Raw genomic sequence first — 25,975 nt, 5'->3', positions numbered from 1 at the left:
GTTAAAGGAACTGCACTATGCTGTTACTTCCCTCCCATCTAATAAAGCTGCTGGACACCCTCCCCATAGAATTATATAAAATTTGCACAGATGAAATCTTACCACTTTTATGCTTAGGTATTAATTTAATTGGCGTTATTGGGCAGGTACCAGAATCGTGGAATACAGCTAAAATTATGTTTTTTCTTTAAAAAAAAAAATCACCAACAGAATGCGGCTCTTATCGTCCTATATCATTGATTAACGCTGACGCTAAAGCATACTCCAATATATTAGCTCTTCGCATGGCCCCACTTATGCCGTTGTTGGTAAATGAACAACAACATGGTTTCGTAGCTGTGAGGGACACTACTAACCATGTTAACATGGCGATTACCGCCTTTGATGTTGCAGCAACTAACCACACCCCACTCGGGATGATACTTTTAGACGCAGAGAAGGCGTTTGTTCGAGTGGGGTGGGATTACTTATGGGGGGTGATGAAACAATATGGCTTTAAAGGACGTTTTTTAAGAAGTATACAAGCTTTGTATAAAGATCCTAATGCCAAGATCAGCTATGCAGGGGCTGTTTCATCTACATTTTTAATCTTACGGGGGACACGGCAGGGGTGCCCTCTGTCACCCCTACTCTTCGCTCTTTCCATGGAGCCGTTTATTAATGCCCTTCAAGAGCAAGTCAAAATAAAACCCATGCATCATGAAGACAAAATCTTGAAAATCACTGCTTATGCCGATGACTTAGCCATCTATACCACCAATGTGGTAGAAGCACTAGTAGGGATTTCAGAAGAAGCCAACAACTTTGGGGCTATTGCAGGTTACAAACTTAATATAAATAAAATTCAAGTCATAAGGAATTATCAGTCTAATCCTCAAGTCTCAGGACATTGCCTGGCAGTGATTTATTTAGGGGTTAACATTTCTTCAAAGATCTCGGATATAAACTCATTAAACTATGAACCTTTATTGAAAGAAGTGGCAGCTCTTTTAAAAAAGTTGCATAAGATTCCGCTTAACTTGCTGGGTCGAATGAATTTGATTAAAATGAATGTCCTGCCTAAATTCTTATATCTTTTTCGTTGTATTCCACTGCGCGTTAATAATTTGTTTTTTAAAAAGTTGGACAGTATTATTAATAGCTTTTTGTGGGGCTATAAGAAGCCTCGAAGATCGATGGCAATTCTGAAATTACCATTGGAAAAAGGAGGTCTTAACTTCCCTGATTTTAGAGCCTACTTTTTTGCTTCTTTTTTGAACCGGCTTCGTAGTCTGTTTACTAGTTATAATCAATTTTTCTTTCATCAATTTATGCTTGGCAGAGAGGCAAAACAATTTTTGGCAAAGGTGCAGGACCCGAATTATTTTAAACGTGTAAAATTCAAGACTGCATGGGATGCAGTACGTATCTGGAATATGATTATGACTAATTGTGAAACTTCTTTTTTTCACACTGACTTGTTACTTTGGGGTAACCCTGGACTCCCAGGGATTTTTAGTGATAATACGGGACGAGACTGGGCTAAATATGGTATTCTAAAACTGGGAGACTTATACGGTTCAAGTGGCTTCTTACAATTTGAAACTTTAAAACTTTTGTTCAAATTACCGGAAATGATGCGTTTTAAGTATATTCAAATAAGGGACTATTTAATTCGTAAGATGAACCTGATATCTGTAAGTAGCTCAGATTTATGGAGTTGTTTTTACTCAACAAATCGAAAATCATTAATTAGTATGGGATATAAGTGTTTAAATCAAAACAAGCTGGATGAAACTCCTCGATTAGCGATAAAATGGACTTCCATACTAGGATGTAATGTGACAACTCAGAATATCTCAAATGCTTTAGTAAACATCAACAAAGTGACTCATTCATCTAGTCTAATGCTTCAATCCTACAGAACAATATCTCACTTATATTATACACCACGAAGAATTTCCAAATGGGCACAAAACAATCTGAACAGTGACCGTACTAAATGCCCTAAGTGTGGACTAGTGGCTGCAGATATTGTACATATGATTTATACATGTCCTGTATTAACAGGGTATTGGTCGGTAGTAGAAAATATTCTATATAAGCAAAAAGTGATCAGTTCTGCATTATCCGCAGCCTCAATTTTACTTGCAATATACCCATCTAGCACTACCAACATAGATTTGTTAAATATACTTCTGACCAGCGCTAGATTGGTTATTGCGAGAGCTTGGATCTCCCCGAACCCTCCTCATACAATGGAATGGTGGGCGTTAGTTAATGAGATCTATACTATGGAGGGCTCAATTGCAAGAAAACGGGGAATAAAAGCAACTGGGAAGTTTGTTAAAATTTGGGGCACCTTTTTAGAATAGTACATGACTACAGAAGACACTAATAGTAGTAGGCCTCAGGGAATATATATCTGTGTTTTTCCAATTTGTCATTATGGATACAGGAATATACATCATTTCTCCATTTGCTTTTTGTTCTGTCTTATGGCTATATTTGAAGGATGTGTAATGCAAAGAGTCTGGCGATACTTTATTTGTATTTTGATCTGTACCGTTATTTGATTTTATATTATATGTTTTGTTAAAAATTTATTCGTTGATCTCCTTGCCCTGCTTGTCAATAAAAAATTTTAAAAGGAAAAGGAACAGGCCAAAGAGAAAGTGGCTACCAATGGTCACCCCAAGAGTGAGTGTATTTTCCCAGTTTTTTCACATTCAGGCAGAGGCAATTGGCATTCATTCATTCTGTGACTGCTACCAGTCCTGCTTGAAAGTTAGACCTGTCAAGCATAGGATTGATTATCTGTAAAGGAGAGCACCAGTTGAGTGTTGTCAGCATAAGATATTAGTGAAATCCCTGTAAATTTGATGACCTGTGCAAGTGGTTGGACATAGATATTAAAGAAGTTGGGGCCTAACAAAGAGCCCTGGGAAACACTGCGGGGTAAATTGAGCAATTGAGAGCTGTGGGTGGATGAAATTACCTGGAAGGAACGTTTACATTACCTGGAAGGAGCATTTAGAGAGTAAAGTGAAAAAAAGAGGAGTTTTGGGGAGGCTAAATAATCTGTTGTATAAAATGGGTGAAGGAGATAAATGAGTAGTGGCAGGGGAGGAGACTGACATTAGAATGTCAGAAGGAAAATGCAGTCGATTGACTGACTAGGGCTTGTGGGTTGCCCTATACAAATGCATGTACAAGGCAGCAACAAAAACGCTATTTTGTAAACTGGTTTATTTCAAATGGTAAATTCCATCCACTTTAAAGTTTTGGGTTAAACCATTTAGCTGAAATGTTTTCTCAGATTTAGAATACTCTGAAATTGTTTTTCTACGAAATACCAGATAGTTGTCATGTAGGTTGTCCTAAAATATTTTATTCATAAGAATGTTGTACAAAATGAAAATGTAAGCCAGTTGAAGCATTAAAAAAACGTTCTAATAATGAGGGTATGTCAAATATTTAAATTAATAGTTATATTATGTTGGATTTGTGGAATGTCACAATGGTAATATGGTGCATTAATGTGTGTTATCCAAAGGACCATGTAATAATCCTGGTAGCATTAGCCATCTACAATAAGGAAATTCACTGTAGCCCATTTTATTGATGTTCACATAATTTTTAAACAAATCCGTTGTGTGCAGGGGACTGCGGCTGTTCAGATGGCAAGATGACTTTAAGGCACCCTACTTATCAGCTTAGGGCATAATTTCTCATTCTAATAGTGTTGATTCCCTTTTACCTAGGTCTATGGTCCGGCATGACGGTCAGTGCTTTTATTCCAGCCTTCTTCCTCACTGTGTATATTTCAAGAGCCAACTGGAGGAATATAACAGAGGAGGTAACTCATAACTGTTCATCTATTGTTTAGCATGTTTCTCTATAGCATGTAGATATGAAGTTACACGTTTAAACCAGGTGGGCTTAAAAAATGTGTGTATATTTATCAGAATAAAGCTGGGATATTATTTGTGGCACGGTGTGAATGTGAATGGTAGTTTGGAAAAAATGAGAGCTAATGATTATGCGGATGTATTTAGGACATTAATGACTGACTTCTAATCACTGATTCTCCATTTGTCAGACCATTGTTATTCTTCCATTCCCTTTACTTGGTCTTTCCCTGCCCCCTTTAGTATATCTTGCATTTGTGTAGTTTTACATTCTTTATACCTACTTATTACTACATAACTGACCATTTCATCAGGGTTTGAACATTAGATAATAAAACTTTCATAATGGATTACCTACTTGGACCAAAGTATGTAAGGTTAAGCAAGTACACGAGTGTCTTTTAATATCAAAATGATTGGAACACTCATAATAAAGTTAAATAAGATTTGATGGCACAAATGGTAAGCATCAAAAATATTTGGAACTCTTCACAAAGGTTGCAGTCATTGTAGGTGTTTGGCCGGTACTCCTGCGTAGAGTGCGCTGCCATAGTCCAAACTGCTGCTGACGAGGGCTTGGGTTACAGTTCTTCTTGTTTCGGTGGGGATCCACTTGTAGATCCTTCGGAGCATGCGGAGGGTGTTGTAGGAGGAGGAGGAGACGGCATTGACCTGCTTCGTCATGGAGAGGAGGAGTCGAGTATGATTCCTAGGTTGCGTGCGTGGTCGGTGGGAATAGGTGCTGTTCCTAGCGAGGTCGGCCACCAAGAGTCGTCCCAGGATGAGGGGGTGGGTCAGAGGATGAGGACCTCCGTCTTGTCCGAGTTCAGCTTCAGTCGGCTGTTCTTCATCCATTCGGCGACGGCCTTCATTCCTTCATCGAGGTTGGTTTTAGCGGTATGTGGGTCCTTGGTGAGGGAGAGGATCAGCTGGGTATCGTCGGCGTAGGAGATGATGTTGAGGTCGTGTTGGCGGGCGACGGGCGATAATGCATAATAAACGTTTCTACAATTAAATGTATGTCAATATTTGACTTAAAGTATTTTTAATTTATTGCAAAGTTTAATAAACCTCTTTAATTTTCCCTATAATTTACTATAGGGAGTTCTGAACCCAGACTGTTATGTCAACCTGTGGTGAACTATTGGGAAATGAAAAAAACATATTTTACCCAAACAAAATTAATTATCAAAAGATTTTAAGTTAAATAATAATGGAAATTAATTTTGTATAATCATTTTAAATGTAGAACAAAATATAAAATGATACAGCGCTAATAACTTCTTAGTAAAACTTTGATTAATTTGAATATATTAACGTAAATACAAATTATTTTCTTATATTTCCTAATTCCCTGAAAGCAGTACACTCAGTTTAATGTCTGAAAAAGTGACAAATGACATGTTTAGTAGTGCATTCTCCCTTCCAACTAAACAGAGTTAGATCTAGTGCAAAGTGCTGCAAACATTAAGCTGTGTATGTATTGAAAATATAAGGTTGTGGTTGGTATCCATAAAGGTCAGTAACTCAGCATTTCACTTTTAGTTGCCTTCCAAATTATTCAAATTATTGCCTGTGGACATTGCCAAACCCGGAGAAAACATTATGTCTGTTACTCCTATAATAAGAATAGCCAGAGGAACAAATATGAGGGGCAAGACTTAACAAGGATATGCTTCTACACAACGAAGAAGACTTGAGGGAATTGCCATGTTCGGTGCAAATGTGCATCAGAATTTTAATAACAAAAATTGTCTACCATAAACGTTGCCGCCCAAATGTTGCTACAAAAACCTTGTTCTATTGGGTGTAGATTTTTGTAACTCAAATATGGTGACATGTTTGCAAATGATATTTAAGGCACTATGGGGCATATTACCAACAACTAGCGATAATTATCGCTATGTTGGCTTAGCGGCAATATTTTTATCGCCGTGCAGCGGCGATTTTTATCGCTTAGGAACCTTGCTATTATCAAGGTTTATCTCCTAAGCGATAAAAATCGGCCGAAATGCATGAATATCGCTGAAAAGTCAGCGATATTCATGCATTACCGAGCTAATGCTCTTAGCCATGTTTCCACCTACCATTGGATAACATGGCTAAGAACTGCTCAGGGGCAGGTGTTAGCTTTTGGAGATATTCGCGCTTAGCGATGTTAGCGACTGTTTCCAGTCGCTAACATCTTGGCACGCCCACTTTGGATGTCATTAGTGATACATTTCACTGACATGCAAAGCGGGGCCCAAGATGGTCGCTATCTCCTACTAGCTGTCGCTAACTGGTGTTAGCGACAGCTAGGTAATAGGGAGATAATTTTTATCTCCGCTTTCTTGGCTTTTAAAGCCAAAAAAGAGAGATAAACCCCCTTGATAATATGCCTCTATGGGGCATATGTATCAAAAACGATTTTTGCAATTCTCAAATTGCGATTTTTAGCATATCGCAATTAGAGAATCGCAAAATGCAATGTATGTAGGATTTGCAAAAAATTTTGCGAATCTTACATATTCCTTATTTCTGAAGCGCAAATTGAGATTCGCAAATAAGGTATTCCTTCCAATTCATTCCTATGGGCTAGGAGGCCCATAGGAATTAATGGGAAGACATTCTCAATTTGCGATTCGCAAACAGAGAATCGCAAATTGAGAATGCAATTTCAAGGGTGCCAGGGTGTCAAAAGGACACCTTGTTGCCCCCATGAAAAATGTATGCGTGAATATGTGGCGCATATACAGATGGGAGACGCGGCAGAGCCTGATCAGAGGTAATGCTGCTAGCTGCACAGTTGCTCTTCTACTGCTTTTAAAAACGTTCTTAGCCTGTTCTACAGTATTGTCTTACTTTATTTGGCACGTTCTTTGGCCCACATGTAAAATTGGTCTCTGCACATAATTCCTACCCAGCCTCTACCTAACCACATTGGAGTGCTCCCACGCCCCGGTCCGACTCGGCAAGTGCAGTTGAACGGAGGGCCCTCACGGGAGACACTTCCAGGGCGGGACACTTCCGTCTGCAGTCAGCGCTCTAGTTTCGCGCTGTACTGCTATTTAACCAGATGGCCAATCTCTTGCGCAGTGGATTTGCGCAGCGGGTGCGCCTGGCTGGGACCAGGGGCCATGACCCCTGCCATTTTTCAAAATATTCTCAATTATAGTGCTCAGTCATTGACTGCTTTGAGAGGGGCCACTGGTATCCACTGCCGACACTCAATGAACATTGCTAAAAGCCCTTCCTGCTGCTCCCTCTGTAACTATGAGCTTCAACCCCACAGCAAGGAAACACCGCCACTTGGTCCCCCTCTCAAATTCTTCCTTTTGAACTGCCGCTCACTTCCTTGGCTTTAAACTGAATTCTCACTCCTACTAGATGACCTTCTATCAGATGTCTTATTCTTGACGGAAACCTGGTTACAAGACGAAGTTGACCAAATCATCATTTAAACCCTGCCATCTGGCTACTTAATCCATAGAGCTGAACGTAAGACCTGAAGGGGTGGGGGACTAGCTATAATATTTAAAGATAACTTTAGCTGGCTGTCTTCCATGGAAGGGCCACCAGATTGCGAGTGCATGAATTTCTCCCTAGAATTTTCTCCTTTCAGTACCTTCACCGGTTTACTGCTCTATCGACCCCCAGGACCCATAGGTCAATTCCTTAATGCACTCCTCATACTCGTTGCCAACTTAGCCCTAACACCAGCTAATTTCACCATTCTAGGGGATTTTAACATCCACATGGATGACCACTCTAACCACCTGGCTAATGAACTATCAGCCAGCCTATCGGCACTGCAAGTCAAGCAATAAGACTTTGCCCCTACACATGACAACCCAGTGTTCAGTAATGATCATAATCTCTTGGTGGGCACTCCCATCCCCCTCCCTTGGACTGATCCCTTGCTTATTACCCTGGTCTGGAAGACTCTGGAAGACTCTCGGCACCTCTCCTCCTCAGAACTCTACACCGACACTTGATAGGAAATGGTCTAATCTCTCTGTTAGCCAATGGAGTACTGTTCTCGAGACCACCAGACCCCATAGTGACCATTACCCTGAGATGGCAAACAATAACTTTAACTCATGGATCCAAAAATCACTGAATTCTATTCTTCCAGAAAAAACCTCTCAAAAGAATCATCAATGTGGTTCTCCCCCGAAAGTAAGGTAGCTTAAACAGACCTGTAGGAAATTTGAAAAGGAGATGGAGACAGAACTTTGCAGTAGAAAGAAAACAGGATCATAGAGAGGCAATTAGGAGGTACAAGGCAGAGATCAAATTCCCCCAAACCAACTTTTATGAGAAGAGAATCAATGCAACTGCTAACTCTCCTAAAAAGATCTTTCGCAATGCTAAATCCCTCTCCACGTTGCTGCATAAATCTTCCAAAACAACTTGAAGTTGGTGGTAATTTGCGATTCCTTAAGGCCAAATCTCACTTTTTCTGTGCTTCCTACATTGCTGTGCTTCTGTGCTTCCTACATTGCATTTAAGGAATCGCAATTTGCGATTCCTTAAATGCAATCACAAAATAGAGAATAGAGAAGGCCTTTTGGGACTCTTTAGACTACATTCCCTAGAAAAAGTCATCCTTTTTGTGGTCTGATCCAATTTTCACCAAAGTTTTGTTCAGATTCTTCCCTTTTATGTTGGAGATGAGAAGTGTGATCTGATTTCAGTACTTGAAGGTTGCAATTGTTCCCTTGATTTTGCTCTGGGTGATGCACCCAATCTGCCTCAAGTATGTTTGCATTGTATTTATGGAATGCTCCGTTTGCTATTTTGTTAATTTCTGCCCAAAATGTCCTCTTATTTTTTGATTTGCTTGTTTCCAATAGTTTTTGCCAAGTTTCTATTTGTTGATTTTTTTTTGCAATCCAAACCTCTTTTTTGTATTTTTGCCTTAATTTGTGGATTTGTCTCTTTGTGTCTTCACCCATAATCTGATCTTTTCCTTTCAACTTTCTAAATTCCTGTTCTAGGATCCGTTTTTTACACACTATAGAACCAAGATGTACCAAGAATGCTGTCATTGGTTTTCTTCTATGGCTTTTGTTTTAGGATCCAAATGTGTCTGTTAAACTTATAATCATCTTTTACCAGTTGGCCCGATGGTCAACCGATCTTTTTTCCTCGCCTTTTTCCAGTGCCTTTTTTACGTAGATCATAATTTCTTCAACATTTTTTCGATTCCATGCGAGTCGTTTTAGGTTATATGGGCTTGGGGTTTCCGTCAAGTCATTACTTGCTGGTGCACTTACACATGGAAGGCTAAAATCAATTGATTGCAGACTATGATCGCTCTCCAATTTGTGTATTATGTGGTAGCTGGCGATCCTTTGAAGTAGCTCCAAGTCCACTAAGGTATAAACTAGGACTGATTGAGTCTGTTTAACTATTCTTGTCGTGGCTGCAGGCAGGTCTTGTGGGAAGCGACCATTCAAAGTGATCATGCCGATTTCAGCAAAATTTAAGGCACACATCTGACTATGTCTGTCCTTTTTCCGATGATTTGTTATCAGTGGTGGTATTGTTTTGCCTTTCAGTTTGTTTCATTGGATATTTTGTGTGTGGTCTACTTATAATAAAAACATGTTGAAGTCCCCTGACACGACCAATCCCGCCTGTGGGAAGGTGGATTGCAGAGATTTGACTTAATGCTTTGAGGGTCGCGAATTTCTCTTGTTTCTTCTTAGATTCGGGTTGAATGTAGATGTTGCAGATTACCAATGACCGTATGTCTGGAGAGGCCTGCGATCCTGAGCAGAGGTCTGGTGGTAATTCAATTTTTATGCACTGAATCCATGTTTGTCCTGATCCAATTAGATCGTACGTCCATGGTATGCTGGTGTTCAGGTAGATTGATAATACGCCAGCTGCCCTACCAAGTGAACTTGCTAAGTGGTATTCCATGTAGAGATCTCACTTGCTTTAAGGCATGTGAAGACTATGGGTGGAATTCTTCAGAAACACATGCAGAATTTTGCTCATTAAGTCCAATGTTTGCTGGCTATTACACAACAACTCACAAATCCTGTTAATCAATCAATCACATTTATTTTGTGCATAAACCATAAAGGTACAACAATTATTAATTCAAAATCAATACTAAATATACATAAAACATCTAATATAGACCATTTTAAAATACCTAAATCAACAATATGTAGCTAACATATCCTCCTTGTTCCAAGCTAAAACTATTACTTTGTATTATCCAATTCGTTATACATATAATAAGATTTTCACGACAAAAATATTTCCTGTTATTCCCCTGCTCCCTGAATTACCGATGTCCTCAGTAACAGTAAATCCATTGTGAGAAAATAACTGCAATAATTACAGATCATAGTCTTCTAAGAGAAAATTACTTCAAAGTATTTGTAAAGATTGTGAGAATATAATCAAACTGTCCAACCTAGGTTGAGCATCAGTAGGTGAGTTTACCAATCATGAAACATCAAAAGGAAGATCAGGCTAATGAATGGTAGGTTTACAGGAGCGTCTTCATTCATCTTTGGTACATCAGGTGGTGCTTAAGGTGTTTCGGGAAGCACTTGAGTTGTTTGTAGAGGTCCACTCGAAGTGTACTTGTGTTCATAGAAGATCCAGAGCACATATACCAGAAATGCATGGGACCGAAGCACAAGGTACATAGGCTGTGAGTAGTTAAGATGCAAGATAAGGCGGCATCTATGAGGCATTGATGAGCGAGTGTGGGTGTGAACGAGACGAAACCAATGATAAGAGTCATGACGTCCATAAAATATGGCGCAATGAAAATATCCATTTGGGAGCAGAGGAATGATACCTCAGACTCATCTTTTTGTTCTTAGGCGCAAGAACGAGCAGGATTGAAGCAGAAGACACCATCAGGACTGGTGCCTTCATACACGGATTCCGTCTCCTGTAAGTGCTACTTTACTGATTTTCTAGAAAGGGAACATGAAACGTGATTGATGCTTCTCATGTCTAAAATACATCTTCTACAGGCATGATATTTGATGATCTTGTGAAGTTTCCGGACTTATTTTCACTTCTAGACTAACTGTCTCTCTTATTGAAGAAAGGGCTACATTTTACATAAATATCACTAGGCAATTGAGAAAAAATAATTAGGAAATGAGTCTGTGTGTAATTACAGCAACATCATGCATGCACTGGGATTTACAGTGTGATACATATTCAACATCTAGAACAGAACTAGGGTGCAATGTCTAGCACTAATGTTCTAGTTGCAGAGTGACACAGAAGCTGTGCTTCACCTCTTTACCCACATACATTATCCCGGACAAACATCTACCATCTACTTTGAACTCAGTGTTTTTATCTGCCTGAATAGGAACACACATAAACACGCTAAATACTTATTTACATACTATATATAAGCTCTTCAAGTCTGCTTTCTTTCACATTTGCTGAAACTATTGAACTATTTGAGTTTTCTCAACTACTGAAAGTATTTTTCTCATTGCAGCTGGAAAAATGCATTTTGTGTAAATACTGATTACCAAAACGTACCCGTAACTTGTGTTAACTGTGTTGCAGATCCAGGGGCCGATTTACAAGCCCTCGCGCCACTTTTGCATCAATTTTAACATGGGAATAGTGACACAAAAGTGGCGCAAGGGGCTTGTAAATCTGCCCCCCCCAGAGTATATTGTAAATAGAAGTTATATGCTGATATTATTTGTCTCCAAGAGGCGCATATTGAAGGATCATAATTGCAGTTGCTATATTAGCTCACAACACATGCAATCACCTCTCTGCAACCCAGACCTGTGGCGCTTACTGGAGGTACCTGGTGGGCTAGTTGGCCTCCAGGGACCCTCAGATTGAAGGATAATTAATTCCCCAACTTAAAAGGCGCCACAGGGCGTGTTTGCACACATATCACCTCAGGCCCACCCCCTCCCTTCACCACTGTGCAAACGCTCTTCGAGGCGCATTTTAAGTTGGGGGATGAAGTCCCCTTGAATCCTGAGGGTCCCTGGGGTCCAACTATCCCACCAGGTACCTCGAGTAAGCACGACAGAGCTGGGTTGCAGAGAGGTGTAAAAAGGGGCATGGCCTTGGACCACCTCTCCGCAACGCAGCTCTGTGGCACTTACTGGAGGTACCTCGTGGGCTAGTTGGCCCCCAGGGACCCTCAGGATTCAAGGGGAATTAATCCCCCAACTTAAAATGCACCCCAGGGTGCGTTTGCAGAGTGTTGCTGGGAGGGGGCGGGACTGATGTGACATGTGTCTACGTATGCAATCACTCAGCCAAAACCCAAGCACTTATAAATTCACCAAGCACTCTCCTTGCAGTACTCTATTCATCCAGTCAGTACCCATGCACTCATGCAATGACCTATTCACTAATTCATGCACAGCAACAACACCCTGAGCACTTCCCATGCAGACCTCTAACTAAGCCTGGGCAAAGCACTACGCTACGCTCGTGTAATTTGCGCTACTTCGCACTACATGAATTGCACGTAGCACTGCGCAAACACGCGTAGCGTAGTGCAGTGGGCATTTTTTGCTTGCTCGCGGTCCTCAACGTCAAGTTGGCGACCGCAAGCAAGCAAAATAACAACCCGGCGAGACTTTTTCCTCGGTCGCGATCTGCAACATTGAGTTGCGGATCGCAAGCGTGGAAAATAAAGCTCCCGGCGAGCTTCTCAATGCGGGGAGGTCAGGTTTCTCATTGCGAGTGGTCGCGTATGCTCACGACCGCTCGCTATGAGAAGCTACCAGGTCTACTTGACCGGCAGAAAACGACTGCTTGCGCTGTGCAAGATGCTGTTTGCACTGATTGCACAGTGCAGACAAGCATCCGGCACTGTCCAATCAGTGCAAACAGCATTTTGCGTAGCTGCGCATAGCTTGCGTAGTGTGAAGTGCACTTCGTGTAGCTACGTGTAGGCTTACTTCGCAAACTACGCCCATGGTTATCTCTAACCACCTACAAACTACTGATTCACTCCTCTATTACCTAGGTAGTACCCATGCGCTCCAGAAATCCCTCTGTCACTACCCATGCATTCCTCCAATCACCCAGCCAGCACTATGTACTTACCCAATCACTCCGCCAAAACCCAAGCAGTTATAAAATCACCATGCACCGTCCTTGCAGCACTCTAATCATCCAGTCACTACCCATGTAGCCATGCAATGATCCAGGCACTAACACATGCATTGCTACAATCCCTGTGTACTACCCATGCAGTCCTCTAACCACCTACACACTTCTCATTCGCTTCTTCAATTCGCCTGGTAGTACCCATGCAGTCCAGCAATTACCCTGTCACTCCAGGTGAAGTCCTCCAGTCACCTAGCCACTACCATGTACTAATCCAAACACTCCGCTAATACCCAGGCACTTATATATTCATTCACGCACTCTCCTTGCAGTATTCTAATCTTTCAGTCAGTAGCTATGCACTCATGCAATGATCCCATGCAGTCCAGCAATTACCCTGGTACTCCCGGTGAAGTCCTCCAGTCACCTAGCCACTGCCATGTACTAATCCAAACACTCCGCCAATACCCAAGCACTTATAAATTCACTCACGCACTCTCCTTGCAGTATTCTAATCTTTCAGTCAGTAGCTATGATCCAGGCACTAATTGATCACTGTTATAATCCCATATGCCCTATCCATTTACAAACTTCTCATTTACTCCTTCAATTCGCCAGATAGTACCCATGCAGTCCCGCAATCACACTGTCAGTCCCTGTGCACTCCTCCAGTCACCCAGCCACTCCATGTACTAATCCAAACACTCCTCCAATACCAAAGTACTCATGCAATGACCCAGTCACTAAAACATGCACTGCTGCAATACCTTGAGGACTATCTATGCAGTCCAGTAATCTACCTGGTACTATCTATGCAGTCCTCCAATCACGCAGCCAATCCTATGTGCTTATCCAATCACTGCGCCAAAACCCAATCACTTATAAAATCACCATGCATTCTCCTTGGAGCACTTTAATCATCCAGTCACTACTCATGTACTCATGCAATGAATGACCCAGGCATTTACTCATGGCAAATACAGAGGAGGTCATGCTAATCACAGGGGTACCCCAATGCATAGTGTCCCCTAGTGTATGTAGTTGTTTTCACTGTATTCTAAGGGCCTTTTAGCATAGCACTGGACATAGGGTTCAGGAACATTATAGTTAGAAATTAGCATGTAAAAAACCTTAGAAATTCACTGAAAAAAAAACGTAGGTTTCAGGAACGTTATAGTTAGTTGGAGATTTCACTCATACAAAACTATAGAAATTCGGCTGTTATAGTTAGTAGACCTAACCATAACCCACATTGTACTGCTGATGACATCACATACTACATCACTCATGACATGCTCAGTGACATCACTGATGATATATATATATCTTGGAAAACTCCACTGCCAGCCGGCTTTTGCTATCATACAAAAATAGGAGCACAGACCACCTTTGAGTGCACAGAATCTCCTTTATTCGGGTTGTGCTTTGTCGGCCATAACGCGTTTCAGCACCGAAGTGCCTCGATCACATGAAACTTTTTTTCTTTTTTTGCATCTTTTTTGTGATTTTTTACACCATTTAAAGTGACAGTGCATTATATAATTCAATATGATATTGCATGAATGCTGCATTTGATTTTTGTAATTTTTATTGCTTGTAGCCATATAATTTAATTGAAAATCGTGGTATAAATACCAATAAGAGTACTATTGTCATGTATCTACAGCCAAATCTTGTGCAAAATTACGCAATGTTCCACAAAGTGCAAAGTGCAACACAGTACAACCCTTATATATATAAATATATAAATACAGTTTTACAATAGATGCATAAATACATAAATAGATAAATACATAGATCTAAAAAATTGTAGATTTATAAAAATCTATTTATACATTCGTCATAAATCAGATCCTAAATATATTGAAAGCTGTGCAATACTGGGTGTAAATACCCTTAGTTGAAGATTTGTAATCCACATAAAATTCATATAAAATCGTATATAGAGTTTTTTGACAGTGTTTTATATATCTTTATGAACTTCCTTGCTCCTGTTAATTGGAACCTTGGTCCCAAGAGTCCATTTGTCCTATATATAGGTTCAATTCAACTGTATAGTGCCATTCCCCACAAGTTACTGCATACTGAGTATAGTTGTTTGTGGTCCCTGTACTAAGTATTGTGAGTATTTAGATATTCATGGCCCTCTATTCATGCAATAAAAAGATTATTTCCTGAACCACAGAAGCCTCTGTCCTCAATGACAAGGCATTAATGTAAATAAAAACATGATTTTGGTGTGTAAAAAAAGTCCCTTAAAAAATCTATATAAACAACACACGATAACAAGCCTATAGTATCAAATCAGTTACTAAAGTTCTTAGCCCATACAAAAACTTATTTTGAATGTTTGCATCCAATTTAATTTATATATTTTGTAATCGCAAAGTCATCACTTGACATATCATTAGTAACCCTGTTATTTTAACCTTTAGTTGTTACAATTTTAGCAAAACTTGTCAATTCTCCAATATGAAACTCAACCATAAATGACTCCTAATTCTAACTTGTTTGGATTCAATTAGTGTTTATAAGCAAGTATATAAGTCCTCCGTGATATTGAGGCCATTTGGATGTTTAGAATCCAGTTCTAAAATATATCTGATATCAAGATTGTGCAGAATTCCCTCTCTATGTCCACCTCTTTTATTGAAAGGGACACTGTCAATGATATAGTATTTTAAAAACGTGGGATCTGCTTGGTGAGTTTCATTGAAATGGCGGGCAACAGGATACACAGAATCACGATTTTTAATTGCTCTAATATGTTGTAAAATCCTCTTGTGCCTGCAGTTTGGTACTTCCCACATACCTGAGCCCGCAGGGGCACTCGAGGACATACACAACATATTCTGATTTGCAAGACAGAGATTTGTATATATATATATTATCTACTGGCGGTCACCAGTAGATAGTTATGGTTAAAACCTATTTTCCATAGGAAATCCGTAACATTCTATTTGGAATAACTTTGGTGCCAGTTGACGAATCTTCGCAAAATTTGTAAAACTGGTGGGGCGCTCTAGTCCACTTCTATCCTGAAAGTCTCGGGGTTATTCGTCAAGCTGGGGCCCAGAAAAAAGGAGGGGTCCCAAAACGTGTTTTCCCCAATGCAATTTGCCATAGGAGCAGTTCATCGCGGCTACAGCCCGAACGGCTGAAAGGAATTACACCACATTTGGCAAAAAGGTAGTTCTTAGTTCAGACCCATGCCTTTTAAATGGTGTAAATCTGTTCAGTAGTTCCTGAGAAAATCACATTTAAAAGTACATATTTATCTATGGCCGTGCAGGATCCGTGCATCCTAAGCGCACCCTGCCGTGCACAAGCTGTATTCTAATTGGCTGTCAACACTCCAAATCAGGAAATGTTGGCAGCCATCTTGTGCCTCGGTAGAAAATGTGCAAAACGCGAAAAGAGTCAGGGTAGAAACACCCTGACCCCCTAGGCCTGTACAGGGGGTCCCACAAGGACCCCGAAGGCCCAAAATGTATATATATTTTTTAAATCAGCAAAATCCGTGCAGGAAGCACAGATCTTGCCGATCAAAAAAAAAACAAAGCGCGGCCTCCCGCGCTTCAATGCTAATTAGCCCCCCCCACTACCCTGGGGACCGCCCCCCCAGGGCATTAACATAATATAGGTGGGGGCTCACGGCCCCCCACAGCCCCGGGGACCGCCACCCTCCGGGGCTTCTTTAAATTGGGTGGTGGGGCTCTCAGGACCCCCAGCCCCGGGGACCGCCACCCCCTGGGGCTTCTTACAATTTGGTGTGGGGGGCTCTCAGGCCCCCCCAGCCGCAGGGACTGCCACCCCAGGGCTTTTTAAAATTAATTGTGGGGGCTCTCAGGCCCCCCCAGCCTCCGGGACCGTCACCCCCTGGGGTTTCAAGTGGTTTGTTGGGGGGGATCGCAGGCCCCCCAGCCTGGGGAACAACCACCCCGGGGCTTTAAAGAATGAATGGCGAGGGGGGCATGGCCCCCCACGGCCCCGGGGACCGCCACCCCTCGGGGCTTTAATTTTTTTTTTAAATGCCCTGTGTGGAGGGGCTCAAGCCCCCCCCCCACATGCCCCAGGAACCACCACCTCCCCGGGGCACTAAATGTTCAAATAGGGGAGTCTGTGATGTACCCCCCAGCCTCGGGGACCACCATCCCCTGGGGCTTTGTAAAATGTGGGAGGGGGCCGTGCGCCCCCCTCCTGGAACCTGGTCGAGGCCCTTTGGACCGCCACACCCCAAGCCGTCTCCTGCAGTGTCCCGGGCTGCCCACCCCCGGGACACTGCCATTTGCAATGACAGGGCGGGAGCCTTGCGGCTCCCACCCTGTCATTGCAAACTGCTTTACCCTTCCAAATAGCAAACCAAATTGCTTTTTCACATGGGGAGCAGCTAACATGCTGACGTGGGGAGCCGGCTGTGACCGTGGGGGGATTAGGTATCCCCCACCGCCCCCATCGGAGAGGGCCAGCACAGGGGGATGGGGTCCCAGGGGCTGTTAGTGGCCCGGGAGCACTGCAGATCTGTGGCGCTTACTGGAGGTACCTAGTGGGCTAGTTGGACCCTAGGGACCCTCAGGATTCAAGGGGACTTAATCTCCCAACTTAAAACGGACACAGGGCGCGTTTACACATGGACGAAGGGAGGGGACGGAGCCTGAGGTGACGTGTGCAAACACGCCCTGTGGTGTGTTTTAAGTTGGGGAAATAATTCCTCTTCAATCCTGAGGACACCTGTGGGCTAACTAGCCCACCAGGTGCTTCCAGTAAGTGCCGCTGTGTTGCAGAGAGGTGGCCCAGGCCGTGCCCCTTTTTACACCTCTGTGCAACGCAGCTTTGTGGTGCTTACTGGAGGTACCTAGTGGGTTACTTGGACCCCAGGGACCCACAGGATTCAAGGGGACTTAATATCCCAAATTAAAACGGACACAGAGTGCGTTTACACAGTGGTGAAGGGAGGGGATGGTGTAGGAAAGTGGCTCTATATGTAGTGGACCAAAGTAAAATCAGCCAAACTACGAATTCCAATTTACTCATCTGTTATCAGAAGAGACCACAGTGCTGCATCTTTGAGCCCAGTACTGATCCTGAAAAGAAATTTTAACAGTACTTACCAGTAACTTGAATTTCCTTCCATAAGCTAACATTGACTAGTTTCACTTGGAAATTCTTTTAAGTGTGGAGTTTTGGAACTTTAAAATATTCCTCTAAAATCAGCCGAACTACGAATTTCCGATTTACTCGCATGTTATCAGGAGAAATCTCAGTGCTGCATCTTTGAACCCAATACTGATCCTGAAAAGTAATTCTAAGCAAATTTACCAGTAACTTTAATTTCCTTCCATAGGCTAACATTGACTGGTTTCACTTTGAAATTCTTTTAATCGTGGAGTTTTGGTACTTACAAATATTTCTCTAAAATCAGCCGAATTACGAATTCAGATTTACTCACCTGTTATCAGAAGAGACCACAGTGCTGCATCTTTCAGCCCAGTACTGATCCTGAAAAGCAAATCTAACCGTACTTACCAGTAACTTGAATTTCCTTCCATAGGCTAACATTGACTGGTTTCACTTGGAAATTCTTCAAAGTGTGGAGTTTTGGAACTTTAAAATATTCACCTAAAATCATCCGAACAACAAATTCAGATTTACTCACCTGTTATCAGGAGAGACCACAGTGCTGCACCTTTTAGCCCAAACGCAACAGTTGATGGACAGACTGCAGAACAATGTCGTACATTCACCCCAGTACAGAGATCTGGGCCTAAATCCATCGTTTTTTTTGCTCACCATGCCATTCCAGTTTGAACCCAGCTATATTCAAATACGTCTTGACCCTGTGCCCCATGGGAACAGTCCAGCCCGAACTGCCAAGCCAGGTCCTCCCTGGACTGGAAACAAGCATCCAAAGACCGGTTTCGGGCTTTCAGCCCTCATCAGCCTGGATAGCTTGATTCCAGTGGCATGGAGAGCACGGGACTCACGTCTGAGCATACCCGTCCCACTCGGGGTGACAAATGCAAAAATAACAGTTGATGGACAGAATGCAGAACAATGTCATACATTCACCCCAGTACAGAGATCTGGGCCTAAATCCATCGTTTTTTTTTGCTCACCATGCCATTCCAGTTTGAACCCAGCCATATGCAAATCAGTCTTGACCCTGTGCCCCATGGGAACAGTCCAGCCCGAACTGCCAAGCCAGGACTGGAAACAAGCATCCAAAGACCGGTTTCGGGCTTTCAGCCCTCATCAGCCTGGATAGCTTGATCTTTTAGCCCAGCACTGACCCTGAAAAGTAATTCTAACCGTACTTACCAGTAAGTTGTATTTCCTTCCATAGGAATCCATTGTGTGATTTTCATCATAAAAGTTTCTAAGTGTCGAATTTCACAAACTACAAATATTCCTTAAAAATCGCCTGTATGACTTCAACACATTCTTTCAACTGTTTACAGGAGATGCACCAGTACTGGATCCAGGATCCACCACTGAGTAAGAGAAAGTAACGATAACACTACTTACCTGCTAAGTGAATCTCCTCCCATAGGATAACATAGGTGATTTTTGTGAAAAATGTTCTAAGTGTCAAGTTTTAAAATACAATAATATTCCTTAAAAATCACTACTATAACCAAAACGCTTTTACTCAACTGTTTACAGGAGATGTCCCAGTACTGAATCTAGGATCCAGTCCTGTGGTTAGAAAAGTAATCCATAAAGTAACTGATTGGACTTAACTAGAAATCCCCATTGAGCTCAATCTTGCATTGTGTTTAAAATTGTGTTGCCCATTGCAACAACTGTAACTAATAATAAAAAAATAATATAGCCATTTCTAGAGCGCCTGGTTACACTAAAACAGTGTGTCCCCGCGCTATAAATTGCTGTAAGACCCTAGAAGGCAGAAGACCGGAGGGAGGGGGAAAATTAAGCTAGAAACACTAGTTGTAGTTGGCAGGGAAAAGATGGGTTTTAAGTTTTGAACGGAATCTTGTTTCTGAGGGCTCCATACAAAGATCATTGGGCAGTTCGTTCCAGTGTTTACTTGCCAAAAACCTAAAGGAACGGCCTCCCATCCTGGCCTTGCGAATGCGAGGGAGTTTAAACAGCATTGCTCCGGCCGATCTCAGGTTCCGGATGGGGCGATGGACGGTAAGGAGCTTTTGCAGGTATCTTGTGCCCTTTCATTGGGCAATGCGGTGGACAAAGCAAAGCGCTTTGAACTTAATACGCTCCCTGATGGGGAGTCAGTGAAGTCTTGACAGAGCCAACTTCCCAGATGCTCTGCGGGACAGCTTGAGAACCAGGCGTGCAGCAGCGTTTTGTACACACTGCAGTTGGTGTAAGCCTTTTTTTACTTAAACCTAAGAGCAGGGCATTACCGTAGTCAAGATGAGGTGTGACTAATGCGTGGATGAGGCTTCTCCTAGCGTTGATGGGAAGAAGGTCGAGGATTTTGCGAAGAGTTTTGAGTATGCTGTAGCATCTACCCGTGACTTTGCTGACCTGGTGTTTAAAAGAGAGATCAGCATCAAGCATAACTCTGAGATTCCTGACTGATTCCGATGGAGAAGGAATTGCGCCCAGTTCAGTTGGCCACCACTCAGGTGACCAGACACAAAAGAATTTACAGATGACTAAAAGCTCCGTCTTGTCGCCATTAAGGCGTAGGCAGTTGTTATTCATCCAACCTGCTACTGACAGAAGGCAGTTGGAGAAATTGGTGGCATCTTCCTGATTGTGCGTGAGTTTAATCATGAGTTGGGTATCGTCAGCATACGTGACAATATCCACTCCGAAAGATTGCACAATGTGGGCCAGGGGTTCCATATAGAGATTGAACAAGGTGGGGCTCAAACTGGAGCCCTGTGGAACCCCATGTCTCAGCTTTCTGGGGGAGGATTTGAATGGAGGACAATGCATTTGAAAACTCCTGTTTTCAAGAAAAGATTTAATCCATTCAAAGGCAGATCCTACCACTCTCATATCCGAGAGGCGAGACAGCAGCGTTGTGTGCAGCACGGTGTCAAAAGCTGCACTAAGATCTAAAAGTACCAACGCTGCTGTCTGCCCCTCATCCGCCATTTGCCTCAGACATTCTGTAGAGAAGAAAAGGGCGGACTCAGTAGAGTAACAAGCTCTGAACCCTGACTGTGTGGAGTGAAGGAGAGACTCATCTTCGAGATGTTTCATGAGTTGAATGTTGGCTATCTTCTCCACCACTTTCATACAGAAGGGGAGGAGGGAGATAGGGCGGAGATTCTGAAACTGGGAAATTTGCACATTGGGTTTCTTTTTTAATGGGATGACTTGGGCCATTTTCCATGCATCCAGCACATGGCACTCTTGGAAGGATAGAGTTATCATATGACCAATATGATCAATAGTGCTTTCTAAAATTCCCTTACAATGTTTCGGAGGGATGACATCCATGGGTGAGCCGGACTGAATGCTATTAGCGATGCTAAGCAGGTCTTGTCTGTCAGAGACTTTAAAACACGACAGGCAAGGTTTATTGTCTGTGAAATATCCACTGTCGCACCGTGATCAGACGGTGGATCAGTGCCACTCGTAAAGGTGGTGTGTATTTTTTCAACTTTGCTTACAAAGTAGTCTGCAATAGAGTCACATAGCTCATTGGAGTAGATGTCCTGGGCCTCTAGTCTAGTGGGTACCGTAAGTTCTTTATATACCGAGAAGAGTTCTTTGGTGGGGTTGTCTGCCAGTTTTATGCTTTCCCTGAGATAATTGCCTTTAGTAGCTCTCAAGAGTTCATGATATTTTTTTTGTTCTGCTCTGTAATTAAGCTTGCTTTCTGAATCATAGTTTTTTCTCAGGAGCGTTCAAGCTTTTTACATTTCGCTTTGACCTCCTTGAGCTCATTGGAGAACCAAGGAGCGGTTTTAGTATTTCTTACGGGGGTTTCAGTGTCCAAGGCGCTACTGTATCCAGAGCTTTGGACATCCAACTCTCATAGTCATGCCATGCTTCCAGAAGGGTGTCACCACGGGGAGGGGGTTCCTTTAGCAGGGCAAGATTAAAAGAATCTAGGCTAAAGTTTTTCCAATTTCTGCGTTTGTGGGAGTTGGGCTTAGTATTCCTGATTTCCTGAGGAGTACCATTTACCACAAAGGGAATAATGTAATGGTCAGACCAAGTGATTCTAATCGGAGTGGAGACCTTAATACCACCCCAATTAGCAAAAACAGGGTCCAAGAGATGCCCTAATTGATGCGATGGGGACAATGATTGTAAGTTGAGATTTCAGAGCTTCAACCACCGCCTGTGCCTCCCCACAGTCATTGTCTTCAAAATGGAGGTTTAAGTCACCCAAAATGAGTAATTTTTTATAACGGAGTGCAGGTTGAGTTATCAGTTCTGTCAGATGGTCACAGAACTGTGTGGCCCCCCCAGGAGGACAATATATAAGGAATCCATTGATGGTATTTTTAGGACAAACTTTTATCCTGAAAAAACCACACTCACTGTTAGATAGGGTGGCTTTCTCTAAAGTACATTGTAAGTCCCCCTTATATATCAGTGCTAACCCCCCACCTCTCTGGCGAACTCTGTCAATTCTGAGCAGACTGTAGCCTGGGGGAATAGCTTCAAGGGTTTCGGGCGCCGATGTGTCATCTAACCAATTCAGTAAGAAAAAGGACGTCAGGGCCCTCTTCTGTGAGCAGATCATGTATCTCCTGTTTATGCTTTTTCATAGATCTGCAGTTGAGCAATATCAGCTTTATTTTGGCTGTTTCTTGTTTTTCGATGTTCGGGGGGTGTGCAGTAAAGGCACAGATCTCACACTGTAGAGAAGGAGAGGGAGTGTCCGCTCGTAGGTTGTGGCGGCAGCTATCATTGAATGTGGGACTACTGTACTTAAAAGTCTATTGCCTATTTGCAAAGTATTTAAACTAAAGTATTTCATTCTGAGAAAGTATATTTTGTAATGTAATGTATAATGTAATTATAATGTAATTTAAAAAATGTATCAATCAATCAATCAATCAATCACTGCATTTATAAAGCGCGCTACATACCCGTGAGGGTCTCAAGGCGCTGGGGGGGAGTAGGGGGGCCACTGCTACTGATCAAAGAGCCAGGTCTTGAGAAGCCTTCTGAAGGCCAGCAGGTCCTGGGTCTGCCGTAGGCTGGTAGGGAGAGCGTTCCAGGTCTTGGCGGCGAGGTAGGAGAAGGATCTGCCGCCGGAGGTGGTCTTCCGGATACGTGTAACTGAGGCGAGGGCGAGGCTGCGGGTGAGGGTGTGGAAGCTGAGTCGGTCGTTGAGGTATGCGGGTCCGGTGTTGTGTAGCGCTTTGTGTGCGTGGATGAGGAGTTTGAAGGTGATCCTCTTGTTGACGGGGAGCCAGTGTAGGCCTCTCAGGTGGGGTGTGATGTGGCTGCGTCGGGGGACGTCGAGGATCAGTCGTGCCGAGGCGTTCTGAATTTGTTATAGTCGTCTCAGGAACTTGGTTGTTGTTCCTGAGTACAGGACGTTCCCGTAGTCGAGTCTGTTGGTGACGAGGGCCTGGGTGACGTTTTTTCTCGTTGTCGGGGGGATCCATTTGAAGATCCTGCGGAGCATTCAGAGGGTGTTGAATCAGGACACAGAGACGGCGTTGACTTGCTTGGTCATGGAGAGGGTGGAGTCGAGGATGACCCCCAGGTTGCGTGCGTGGTCGGTGGGTTCCGGGGCGGTGCCTAGCGATGCGGGCCACCAAGAGTCGTCCTAGGCTGATGGGGTGGGTCCGAGGGTGAGGACCTCCGTCTTGTCTGAATTCAGCTTCAGTCTGCTGTCCTTCATCCAGTCGGCGACGGCCTTCATTCCTCTGTGGAGGTTGGCTTTGGCGGTGTGGGGGTCTTCGGTGAGGGAGATGATCAGCGGGGTGTCGTCGGCGTAGGAGATGATGTTGAGGCTATGTTGTCGTGATTGAATGTAATGTATAATGTAATTATATTGTAATTTAAAAAATGTATCTAAGAATAAATAGTTTAAAAAAATTTAGTAAATCAGTATCAAAAAAAATAAATATAACAATTAATACATTTAAACATTTCATTTACAAAACCTTTGAAATTCATAGAAAAAACATAGGTTTCAGACATGTTATAGTTAGGAATTAGCATTTAAAAAAACCTTAGAAATTCACTGAAAAAACCATAGGTTTTAGTGGTGTTATAGTTAGCTGGACATTTCACTTGTACAAAACCATTGAAATTCCTCCGTTATAGTTAGTTGTTCTAATTATAACGCGTGCCCGCAATCCACTGCTGATTATGTCACATATTACCTCATTCATGACATGGTCAGTTATGTTATGTTATGTTAATAGACATTTGTAAAGCGCACGGGCACCCTTGGGTTTCATGGCGCTAGAAGAAGACTGTTGCGGCCGGAAAGCTAGAAGGATGCTTGCTCAACCATCCATGTTTTCAAAGCTTTCCTGAAACTCAGAAGGTTGTCAGTGACATCACTGATGACCTCATTTATGGCATCTCAAATGACATCACTGATGACATCACTGATGATCATCCACGTGACAATCTGATAAATCTCATCATACACTAGCATAACCTTTCAACACTCATTATAAAATATGGAGTACCATATTTGAATCCATTGACACACCAATACAAGTTTTCTAAAAACCCACTTAGTGATTCCTCATCTAAACACTTACCTACACATTCACTCATCCATGCTAACAAAGATCAATAGAACACTATTATATATACTTATACACCTACACCGACATTAAACGCCAGCACACATCCTATTCACTTATGCAGTCATCCTACTCACTTATGCAAACAATTAATCATACTTACATTTACTAAGCTACACAGTTATACAAACACCACTTTATTTATTCGTATAGATAGTAACTTATACTTAGTGTGTTATAAAATCACTATTACGAGTATACAGTTTTCGATAAAGTCACTCATACATTCGCTGAGTTTTATGTATACTTTTTTATATACAACAACTGTCACATACACTGCCTTTTCTATTTCTACTTTGTTGGACATGTATCATTGAGTAAAATGTATTTACTCATCATCACACCCATAAAGAGATTCACTCACCCAAACAACTGTTTCCACATACAATCTTAACCTCATATACCTAAATCAACTATTTACACATCTTTGGACATTCACACACCTCCCACCCAACCACACACACATTCACTATCCCATACAAATACTCACCTGACTAATTAATAACTAATATAGACTTTCACATAGCTAGTAACCAACTTATGTAGTAGTTTACACAACAAGAGATAATGTGATACAGATATTCACACAGTTTAATCACTATCCCATATATTGAGTGAGACACTTTAAATTAGTCACTTAGACAGTCCATCACAGTGCTACTAAATCCTCCATCCAGACACTTATACATTCACTCAGTCTTCAATGCAGATTGCTATATATATAATACTTATTTAAATATTGAACCAAACCACATTCACTGGATGATGTCATCAGTGATGTCATCAGTGATGTCATTTGAGAGGTCATCAGTGATGTCACTGACCATGTCATGAATGATGTAATATGTGACATAATCAGCAGTGGATTGCGGGCTCGCAAGTTATACTTAATCTAACTAACTATAACGGAGGAATTTCAATGGTTTTGTACGAGTGAAATGTCCAGCTAACTATAACACCCCCAAAACCTATGGTTTTTCAGTGAATTTATATATATATGCATTGATTGAGGGAGAATTACACACCTTAAACATTAGGCGGGAGTTAATGTACAACCCGAATATATATATATTTATATATATTCTTCTATACAGGAGGAACGCAAGTAATTTTTCCTGGGTGTAACACTGCCCACTTGGGCCAAACCCGCATTAGTCACTTTATAAGTGCTCTACGGCATTTATAGCCCGCCACATACCACAATAGGTATTAATCAATAATATGGGCAATATTAACAACCTTTTAACATACAATTACAATTTGTTGTTCAGGACTATGCCTTACCTT

At 42.1% G+C, this 25,975-nt stretch overlaps 1 protein-coding gene across 2 annotated transcripts in view; it reads left to right on the top strand.

Annotated features, from left to right (window-relative positions):
* Positions 1-25,975, top strand: part of LOC144822417 (multidrug and toxin extrusion protein 1-like) — a 762,229-nt gene that overhangs the window by 697,457 nt on the left and 38,797 nt on the right. For both annotated transcript variants that reach the window (XM_078679904.1, XM_078679903.1), the window contains exons 15-16: positions 3,744-3,838; positions 10,727-10,799. In XM_078679904.1, coding sequence (XP_078536030.1) covers positions 3,744-3,838; positions 10,727-10,799 — 168 coding nt within the window. The remainder of the gene's footprint in view (positions 1-3,743; positions 3,839-10,726; positions 10,800-25,975) is intronic.

This window comes from Lissotriton helveticus, chromosome 3_1 (genome assembly GCF_964261635.1).
Source record: "Lissotriton helveticus chromosome 3_1, aLisHel1.1, whole genome shotgun sequence".
NCBI lineage: Eukaryota > Metazoa > Chordata > Amphibia > Caudata > Salamandridae > Lissotriton > Lissotriton helveticus.
This window is presented reverse-complemented; position numbering and strand designations above follow the sequence as displayed.